Source organism: Corylus avellana, chromosome ca2, assembly GCF_901000735.1.
Source record: "Corylus avellana chromosome ca2, CavTom2PMs-1.0".
Classification (NCBI taxonomy): domain Eukaryota; kingdom Viridiplantae; phylum Streptophyta; class Magnoliopsida; order Fagales; family Betulaceae; genus Corylus; species Corylus avellana.
Window position 1 is genome coordinate 15099228 of NC_081542.1, and position 10742 is coordinate 15109969.

A 10742-nucleotide genomic window follows, 5' to 3' on the forward strand; every position below is an offset into this window, starting at 1 on the left:
TAATTTTTTAAAAGAAAAAGAAAAATTAGAGGGGTGGCCAGATCCACCCCCATGGCCGATCTGGGGGTGGACAAACCACCCCATGGCCAAGGGGTTGGTCCAACAAACCCCACAAGGCCAAAAAAAAAAAAATAATAAAAAAAAATTGGGTTTTGGGGGTGGCCGGACCACCCCCTTGACCATGGTGTGGTTTCGGCCAACCTATACCGACCTCTTTTGTTAAGTGCCAAAATATCCATATTTTAGCCCTTATGTGTGTTAATTCCTTAATATTGTTAATTTGTGTTATTTTAGTTCATTTTTGTGTTTTTCATGCTTTTGTAGGCTTTTGAAAGAAAATGAAGTAAATCTAGAAGATTTGGGCTCAAAGAGAGAAACTGGGAAAAGATGGAGCCCCTGACAGTAATATCGAGCGCACTAACAGAGAAGACAAGCAGCAAATTGGCCATGCGCGATCCAGCGCACAATAGAAGAGGCTCAATCGCAGACGTGCAATTGAGCGCACACGGGTTGCGATCAATCGCACCCGTGCGCAGGAGATACATCAAGAGTGCGGCAAGACTGCTAGTATTTCCATATTAGGGTTTTCCAAGTCCCACTTGTAATAGGAGTAAAACCCTACGAATTTCCTAGGTTTACTAGTGTAACAAGGACTTCTAAAGCCTATAAATAGATCTCTTAGCCTCTAGGAATAGGTGTAGAGAAAGAGACGCAAGCTCTGGAAAGGAACTGAAAGTTAGATCAACAAGAGTTTGGGTTTTTCTTCTCTTCCACCTTTTATTTTCATTATGTAGTTTATATTTTAATTAGGGCTAGATTGAAGCCCTAATCATGTCTTTTTAAGATTGCAATATTAGCGCCTTTGCTACAATTATATTTTGGTGTATTTAACTTGATTAATGCCCTGTTATCTTGTATTCCTCATATGTGTTTGTCTGGCCAACATATGCATGTGGTGTTGATTAGTTAATCAAATCAATTTGGATGACTGAGTCCTGGGTTTAATAAAAGTAACAAAAGATATCCACATCGGATTTTTGGGTTAATCAACATGAGGAACCGGGAGTAGACATCCATGCCCTAGGCCTCGTGTGTTTGTCGATTTCCATAGATTTATGTTTTCTTAAAGAACAACTTAGTAGACACATATGTTAAATCTTTTAAGAAAGAAAAGAATTAGAGTATATACCCATGCCTAATTCGTTGCTTAGGAAAATCAATAGCTTAAGGAGTAGACACCCATGCCCTTAGGTTGGCAAACATGAATTATACCGATATGATTGACGCATTGACATATTGTTATTTTAATTAGTCTGATTAGTGGTGGATATCAAAACCCTAATCTTTTTTAGTTTTAGTTTATTTTTTATTTTATTTTATTTTTTTATTTTAAATTTAATAGTGACAATTGAATTTTATTGTTTAATTAAATCGGAATTTACTTCTAAGTATAATTTATCAATCCTCGTGGGAATGATCTCGTATTTACCGGCTATACTATTGTTTGATCTTGTGCATTTGCGAGTAAAACATATCAAGTATTGTACCAAGTATTTGTCTATTAATTTAGATGGATATTTGGCACAACCTCTTTCTCTCTCTATTTTCACCTTCTGAATTTCTCTTCATTTCTGGGTTTCAAAGTTGCAGGCTCATATCTCTCCATTTCTGACCATTTTTTTAAAAGGATTAATTGTCTGGGTTGCTTCTTCTTTTCAAACGACTCTCTCTCTCTCTCTATTTTCACCTTTGGGTTGCTCTCCATTTTTGGTTTGAGAAAACCTTCCCAAGGACCTAATAAATTCATTGAACCCAATCACCACAAAAGACCCAGTTCCTGCAAACATCTAAACAGACGTTGCTCAGAAAATTTCTACCGTTGAACCTACCCAAGGAGTTCATCAACCTATCAGATGGCTCATCCTTAGAGAAACCGAGAAATCCACTCTTGTCAGACATGCCAAGGACACGCTGGAACAAAGGAAGTGGAGCATCAGAGTATTGGCAGATTGAAGAAAAGGGACTAAAAGAGACATTTGCTAGAACTTCAATCAACAAAGGCACACCTCCAAATACGGTGGCCCAAATCACCTCCAAAGGCCATGGGGTGGCCGAGTCACCCCCGTTTGGCCAGGGATGGTTTCGGCCACCTCCTATGGCCGGTATGGGAGTGGACGAACCATCCCAAGGCCCTTGGGGTGGTTTGACCTTCCCCAAAACGCAAATTTTTTTTTTTATTTTAACCTTTTGGGGGTGACTGGACCACCCCCTTGGCCATGGGGTGATCGAACCACTCCTAGATCGGACATGGGATGGCACCAACCACCCCTTGGCCAAAATGAGGTTGTCAGACCACTCCATTTTGGCCAATTGGAACCACTTTTTTTTTATTTAGTTTTTTAATATTTTTATTTTTTAAATTATTAATTTTTTTAGTATTTAATAAATTTTATATTATTTTCTTTTAAAAAAATTATTATTTTAATAACCAAAACGTGGCCATTTTGAACTACCGCACCACCGCACCGAAGCCATGCCGATCCAAAGCATCTCTTCCAAGCATTTGCAACACAAGTTATGCGTTGGGAAGTCCCACTTGCTCACTTGGGCCATCATTACGTGCAATTTTAGCTTTTCTCAAAAGAGTTTATGGAGCTGCTCACACTCATTGTTTAGTTGCACTTTTAATGGAGAATAGGTCATGATTCTCTTCACATTGTGTACAACCTATAATATTAAAAAGGCACATAATTACTCTACTACTAAAAAAACATTATTAATTATAGTACGGATTAAAAGTTATTTATAAATCGGATAGGAATATCTTCTGATCCACTTTAATAAACCCTCTGACATGTAAGGTATACATATATTTTTTAATATTCTTAACAATTATTTATTATCTTTTTATTAACATAAGAAATTAAGAATTCAAACATTAATTTTGAATAATTCAAACAAATTAAAAGAAACTTGACATTTGTTAGAGTGACTTAAAAGAAAACTTTTGCTTTCTCAAAAGAGTAAGTCTCACTTGCCCACTTGGGCCATCATTACGTGCAACTTTTGCTTTCTCAAAAGAGTTTATTGAGCTGCTCACACCCATTGTTTAGTTGCACTTTTAATGGAGAATAGGTCATGATTCTCTTCATAGAAATAAGATCTTCTTCTGTTCATAATTAAGATTTTTGATAAGAAATTTTAGAGTCACAAATAAAACACATGTCTCATTAATAAAATAATAATAATAAAATTTTATTTAAGATTAAAAAAATAAATTAATAAAAAAATAAGGGGTAACTGACTATCCCATCTTAGTCATAGGGGGTGGCCGGAGAGCCACCCTTAATGGCCGGCCAGGGGACCACCCCAAAGGGCCAAAATAATAATAATAATAATAATAATAATAATAATAATAATTAATGAGTTGGCCCTTGGAGCCTTGGAGGTGGCCGGACCAACCTCGTTTGGCCAGGGTAGTCCGGCCACCCCCTATGGCCAAGATGGGGTGGCTTATTTTTTTAATTAATTTTTTTAATCTTAAATAATATTTTATTATTATTTTATATTAGTGGGTCAGGTGTCTCATTTGTGGCTTTAGGATTTAAGAGAATAAATCTTAATCATAAACTGAATATTTTGTAGTCTATTTTAGATTGCAGAGAATCCTATTCTCTCTTTACATTGTGTACGACCTATAATATTAAAAAGGCACATAATTACTCTACTAATATAAAAAGCATAATTAATTATAGCACGGATTAAAAGTCATTTAGAAACTAGATATAAATTTCATCTAATCCACTTTAATAAATCCTCTAACATGAAAGATGCATATGTTTTTTTTTTTTTTTTTTTTTTTTTTTTTAATATTCTTAACAGTTATTTATTATCCTTCTACTGGCATAGAAACCCAAATATTGATTTTTGAGGAACTTAAACACGTTAGAAGACACTTGACATTTATTAGAGTGGGTTAAGAAAATTTCTTTTAAATTTGTTTGGAGAAAATTTGTGTCCTCGCATCATAACCCATAATTGATAAAATGACTAAACAAAAAAAATTTGACTTATCAATTTTATTAGTTGATAGTGGACTTATCACTTACGTCTAATCAGTTCACCAATTACGGATTGTTCAATCAATTTGTAAAAAAGTGTAGTACTCTAAACATTTTTTTTTTTTTTTATGCCATTAACCATAAGATATATATATTTTCTTATTTTAAAAAACAAAACAAAAAAAATTGTGAGAATTTAAAATGGCTTCCCTGGAGTCGAATTCCAACACAACCAAGAAAAGAGTCGGAATAAAATAAAATAAAATAAAAAATTTGACTAAACCAAATAAATTGTGAGAATTTAAGAAAGGCCTGACCATTTTCTATTTGGGCTAAACGGTGGCTTTTTCCCCAAAAAAAAAAAAAGAAAAAGCCTGAGATGGCAAAGCGTTTTGGGCACTCACTCTAATCACGTGGATAGAAGACATTTCGTGTTTAAGTCTTGAATTTGTGTCTTATTTAAGTATTAAATTTCGTATTATTATTATTATTTTTTTAATTTTTCAATAATTGCTGGCCCTACGACCCCGACGGCTACGTATAATCGAATCATTTACGCAATCTCAAGAAACAACCGGCCGGGTTGTCCGGGGCCCCGGGTTTCATGGAAATGGCGTGCTCGGAGAAGCAAGTGATGGTGGTAGGGATCGACGACAGCGAGCACAGCTCATACGCGCTGGGGTGGACGCTGGACCACTTCTTCGTCCCCTGTGCCTCCAACCCTACTTTCAAGCTCGTAGTCGTCCACGCCAAGCCCACTCCCACCTCCGCCGTCGGCCTCGCCGGTCCCGGTAACTGCTACCCACCGATCACCTACACTTTTTATTTTTTATTTTACATACATGTGTGTGTTGGACTACTGGTGTGGAATTGTCAAGAAAAATGGATGACTTTGTGCAAATTTACTTGCTGATGTGGGAATTGTAGGAGCGGCCGAGGTTTTGCCGATGGTAGAAGCCGATTTGAAGAAGATCGCTGCCCGAGTCGTTGAAAAGGCCAAGGAACTTTGCATCAGTAAATCGGTATTTTTTTTAAATTTACCTTTTCTTTTTTTTTTTAAAAAAAAAAAAAAATTAATGGTATTTAGTAAATTCTTATAAGATGTCGTCATATTGAAAATCAACTTTTAGATCAATAAGAGATCGTAAGAAAGAAAAATCAATGACTAATTTTGACTATGAATTCGAGTTTACTAAATAATTTTTATTTTTAGTTTTTGGATTTTTAACTTGTATACTCTAACCTATTATTTATAAGTACTACACCTATTTAGATCACCACTTATTTCAAAATATAGTGAATTTAATTATTAATTATAATATTCTAAGCATGGGAATACATGGTTGTTGAGAAATTAGGTTGCCCAGGAGTCTAATTTCTACACCGACCAGTCTCTGAAGTAAAATTTGCAATTTTGGATCAAGATTTGAAAGTATGCCCTGAAAAAACAGAACAATTGTTGAGAAATTGCCTTGTTGGCATACAATGGTTGTCATTTTTGACAGTTCATCCCTGAAAATTACATAGATACATATATATATTTATACATACATACATCGCATGCATATACCTAATACATGTGTACCAGTATGGCAGTAACTTGTGTGGGGAAAGTGTTCTTCTTGACATTTCAGATTGTATGCATGCAGGTGAATGATGTGACAGTGGAGGTTGTGGAAGGAGATGGTAGGAATGTTCTCTGTGAGGCCGTGGATAGACACCATGCATCCATTTTGGTTGTTGGTAGTCATGGCTATGGAGCCATTAAGAGGTATTGATCTAATATTTTTCTTCTTATTTTTGTTGTCACAGTTTCCTACTGCAGAATTATAGACAAGTTGAGCAATTAATGTTCGGGAGACATATTTCTTAGGAAGTTCTTTCAACGAGCCCATAATATAACATATTAGAACACCACTCATTGTCTTATAACTATGTTCAACACTCGCCCTCCCGAACCCTCGACTCTGTTACACCACTCTTGGGGTGATTTATTTCTCAGACATTACTCAATTCAAAAACCGAATCTAATGGATTTGGACCCAATTGTGCTATATTAACTCCTCATTCTAATGATATATTTCATAACAATGAGCTATTTGAATTTGTTTTCACCATTACTCTGATATTTTATCTTGAAGATCAGAATGTATACTTGTATTGTACCCTGTAACAAGCAAGAATTCGATCATCCTGCTAGTTTTGACAATGTATTTGATTTTCATGCAGGGCTGTTTTAGGCAGTGTCAGTGACTACTGTGCTCATCATGCTCACTGCACCGTGATGATTGTGAAGAGGCCCAAAATCAAACACTAAAAAAGCTACTTTTCCTGCTTCACATAAACACATATAGCAGTTGAATCAGCCAAGTGATTTTACATTATAATAAATTTGATCAGTGTATATTTATGTGATATTTCATTCAATGTTGCTTGTTGTGTCATCTGCTTCTATACTTTATTCCCACTTGTGAATGGGGCGGCTAGGAATTCTCCTTCATATTCTACACTGGAATTTCATCGAATACGTTATCGTCAATGTGCTTTTTCAAAGCTAGCATCCAATCTTATGTGGTATAAAATTTAAATAACACCCACTTGGCAAAAACAACACCCTAATTATAAGCATCCAATGCTTATTTGGTACTAAATAACATCCAATTCTATTCCCTCCTTTCCCATCTGTAGTGGGAAGATCTCCCTATGTGCCACTCTGATTTGATTGTTGTATTTATTGTTTTTTTTTTTTAAAGGGAAAATTACACTTTATCTCCTAAAGTTTGGGGCGATTTTCAATTCGACCTCTAATGTTTCAATGTTTGCAATGCACCCTCTAAACTTTCAAATTTTTGCACTTTGACAATTTCATCAATCAAAGCCATTTTGACTGATGGAATAGTGATCATGTGCGACGCACGTGATCGTTGTTGGCTTTTTTTTTTTTTCCCCAATATGCCCCCATCCCAACCTCCGATCACTCTCTCTCTATCTCTCCCCTTGCCGACGAAGACGTCGACGACACCTCCTCAAGAGCAACATCAAACTCATAGGCCGAATTAGGTTCTTCTTTCGGTTGAATTGCAAGGACTGCACGTCGATGTGTACCCTCAGGGAGAGAAGGAACTCATGGAGAGGATTGGGAGCTTGTCCATACCGCAAGTATTTTTCAATGAGAAGCTGCTTGGGGGCTTGGTGGCGTTGAACTCTCGGAGGAACAGCGGCAGATTTGATCGGAGATTGAAGAAAATGGTAGGGAGCAAATGTCCCGACGATGTGCCTGCACCGCTTGTTTATGAATTTGACGACACCGAGGAGGAGTGGACAGAAGAGATGGTCGGGATCGTCAAGGTTTTACGTCAGAAATTGCCCATTCAGGATCGTCTAATGAAGATGAAGATGGTGAAACATTGCTTCTGTGGGAGGAGCAAGACGGTGGAGGTGTTGATTCACCTCTTGGGCTATGACCGCAGGAAGGTATGTGTGGGTGGGCAAGTGTTGTCGATGTCTTCGTCAGCAAGGAGAGAGAGAGAGAGAGAGAGAGAGAGTGATCAGAGGGTTGGGATGGGGGGCATTTTGGAGAAAAAAAAAAAGCCAACAGTGATCACGTGCGAATCACGTGATCATTGTCCCGTCAGTTAAAACGGCTTTGACTGACGGAATGGTCGAATTGCAAAAATTTGAAAGTTTGTGGGGGGTGTATTACAAAAATTGAAACATTTGAAGTCGAATTGAAAATCGCTTCAAACTTTGGGGGGTAAAGTGTAATTTTCCCTTTGAAAAAAAGAACAAAAACCCATTTGGCCACTTAAAACCAAGCAAATTGGGTCCAATTCTTGGTCTTGATATTTCGAATGGGATTTCACTAAATTGATTTTTCAAATAGTTATACAAGATGTTCAGTCATATTTATTTATTGGGAAAAATACACTTTACCCTCATAAAGTTTCATCTCATTTGCAATTTGGCCTCAAATATTTAAAGATTGGCAATGTACATCAACACAGTATAAGAAATTTGCAATGTGACCTATCCGCTAACCATTTACGTTTAATTTAACTAAAAATTTCGCACATGCATTTTTTTTTTATCCCTGATTTCCAAAATTGCCCCATATGTTTTTTGATGAAATTCCAAAAATGCCCATAATTAAAAAAAACCAAAATAAGAAGAAAAAAAAAATGGGGTTGGCCGTAGCCACCCCCTTTGGCCATGGGGTGGCAAGCACCTCTAGTTTTTTTCTGCTATTTTTTATTATTTTGTTAAAATACAAGGGCAATTAGGTCTTTTAAATAATTTCCGTTGGAGAAAACGGAAATCGTTGATGGATGAATCACATTGCAATTTTTTTTATATTTTATTGGGGTACATTGCTAATTTTTAAACATTATAAGCCGAATTACAAATAAGGTGAAACATTAGAGAGGTAAAGTGTATTTTCTCTTTATTTATTTATTCTCCACTCATTTTATTGTAAATCATAATTTCCATTTTTTACTTATACAGCTTAAAAAAAAAAAAGTTGCATGATACTAAATAAATTTCTTTATCAAATAAACAGTTGATTACAAAGTCATGGCCTCTTAAGATTATGATGATCGAAACAATTCCAAGCTTATTATGATGATTCTTCCAACTTAATAAAACGAGTCGAGTTTTATCTATTGTCGTCTCAATAGCCCTAATCTATATCTTTTCAACTTCGATTATAAAAATTAAATTTTAAAACGATTTAAAAGTGGCATTTTTATATTTAACCTACATTATAATAAGGTTTATTATAATTTTATTTAAAATTTTTAATATTATAAAATATAGTAGGACATATTGGATTATTCATTTAAAATAAACTACTCAGAAAAATTTGTTACACCCTAAGTATTGCACTAGATTCAAATCCACAACAGATAAATCGATATATGGATCATCTATTTAAAATAGGGAAAAATATAAAAAACCCCCCAAAACTACCAGTCGTTTTCGATTTAGCCCCCTAATGTTCCAAAAGTGATAAAGTAGCCACCAAAACTACCAAACTATTGCATTTTGGCCACTCCGTTAGTCAAAACCGTCAGTTTGGACGGAAACTGCAAAACGACGTCGTTTTGTGATGGATAAGTTACTACAATATCCTTTTATGAAAAAAAAAATTGGAAAAAATATAAAAAAGCACCCCAAACTACTAGCCGTTTTCATTTTAACCCCCTAATGTTCAAACAGTGATAAAGTAGCCCTCCAACAAAACGATGTCGTTTTTTAGTTTTCGTCCAAACTGACGGTTTTGACTAACGGAGTGGCCAAAATGCAATAGTTTGGTAGTTTGGGGGGCTACTTTATCACTTTTGAAACATTAGGGGGCTAAATCGAAAACGACGGATAGTTTGGGGGGCTTTTTTATATTTTTCCCTTTAAAATATTAATAAACAACCACAGAGAACCAAGCCGTGAGTCTCTTTCTTTTCTCATCTTCAGGATCCTTTCACTATAATATCTTAATTTTATGTTAAATCATTTAATTAATATCATCATTTCTATTAAGGGGTTAGGTCTAATAATGTAAATTATTTAATTGAAATAAAAGGTTAATGATAAATACAATATTCAAATTTATAATAATACTTTAATGCAATTTACCTAATTCACTTGTCCTATAGGCTTAAGTTGTTAGAAAGAGGTAAATTTAATTACTTAATTATTATTTTAATACTCACCCTCACGTGTGGGGTCAAACTCCCTTTTAATAGGAGAGGTCAAACATGTGAAATATTTAATTTAAATGGGGGGTGATTTGACGGAGTCAATGTTCAATTTCATGGTCTTTGACTTTGATACCATGTTAAATTACCAATTATCCTAAAAGTTTAGGCTAATAAGCAGAGGTAAATTTAATTACTTTTTTTTTTTTTGAAGGAATATTAAGAATATTCATTATCTCAAAAGATCCGTCAAAAGATCACACAAGTAGGAGAGATTGCTCCCTCTAGACAATATCACCCACACTTGATGGGACAACTCCCAACCAAGTAGACATAGTGACATGGGTGGTAGCCAATTTTGCAAGCGTATGCCAGAATTATTGGCATCCCTCATTACATGCCTAAAACTGGCATTGACCAAATCATGTAGCTCTCCTTTGATACATTCTATGAATTGACCATAGCTACTAAGACACGCCCCCTCTGAATTGATAGCCTTGATAACTTGCATGGAGTCACTCTCAAAGATGATATTTTCAAAGCCCAATTCCTTGTAGAAAATAATAGCATTCACCGCTGCTAAGGCTTCCGCCGATGTTGAATCAGTTTGGATAGCAAGAGACATACTACGTGAAGCAAGACATTTCCCATTCGAGTCTCGGGCTATAATTCCCAACCCCACGCGTCCTTCCTTCGAATTTAGCCCTGCATCCCAGTTTATCTTCATCATGTTCCATTGTGTAGGCTGCTCTACTACAACTGCTGGTTCACGGTCACTAGTTACCCCCTCTTGAGCGTTGCGATTTGCCCTTTGAAATTCTTCCATCGAGGTTTGAACTTTCCGTAATAACTGGGTTGGGTTGAGGAAATTTTCTCCATGTATTACTGAATTTTTCCTCAACCAGATTTTCCTTGCCATGACAACAAAAAGTTCAGCTTCCTCTGTATCGCATCTTTCAAGCACTGACTCAAAAACATTCAGGAAACT

The 10742-nt window shown here is 35.8% G+C and overlaps 1 protein-coding gene across 1 annotated transcript; it reads left to right on the top strand.

Annotated features, from left to right (window-relative positions):
• The first annotated feature begins 4617 nt into the window (after positions 1 to 4617).
• LOC132171729 (universal stress protein PHOS34-like) lies at positions 4618 to 6568 on the top strand. The gene is made up of 4 exons (XM_059583116.1): positions 4618 to 4852; positions 4989 to 5083; positions 5711 to 5832; positions 6291 to 6568. Exons 1-4 carry the CDS (start codon positions 4666 to 4668, stop codon positions 6376 to 6378), a joined length of 492 nt encoding a protein of 163 aa, XP_059439099.1. The 5' UTR covers positions 4618 to 4665; the 3' UTR covers positions 6379 to 6568.
• The last annotated feature ends 4174 nt before the right edge of the window (positions 6569 to 10742 follow it).

Coding starts and splice junctions, on each gene's coding strand:
- LOC132171729 (XM_059583116.1), top strand. CDS start 4,666: ATGGAAATGGCGTGCTCGGAGAAGCAAGTGATGGTGGTAGGGATCGAC. Junction 4,853..4,988: donor CGTCGGCCTCGCCGGTCCCG/GTAACTGCTACC, acceptor TGGGAATTGTAG/GAGCGGCCGAGGTTTTGCCG. Junction 5,833..6,290: donor GGCTATGGAGCCATTAAGAG/GTATTGATCTAA, acceptor ATTTTCATGCAG/GGCTGTTTTAGGCAGTGTCA.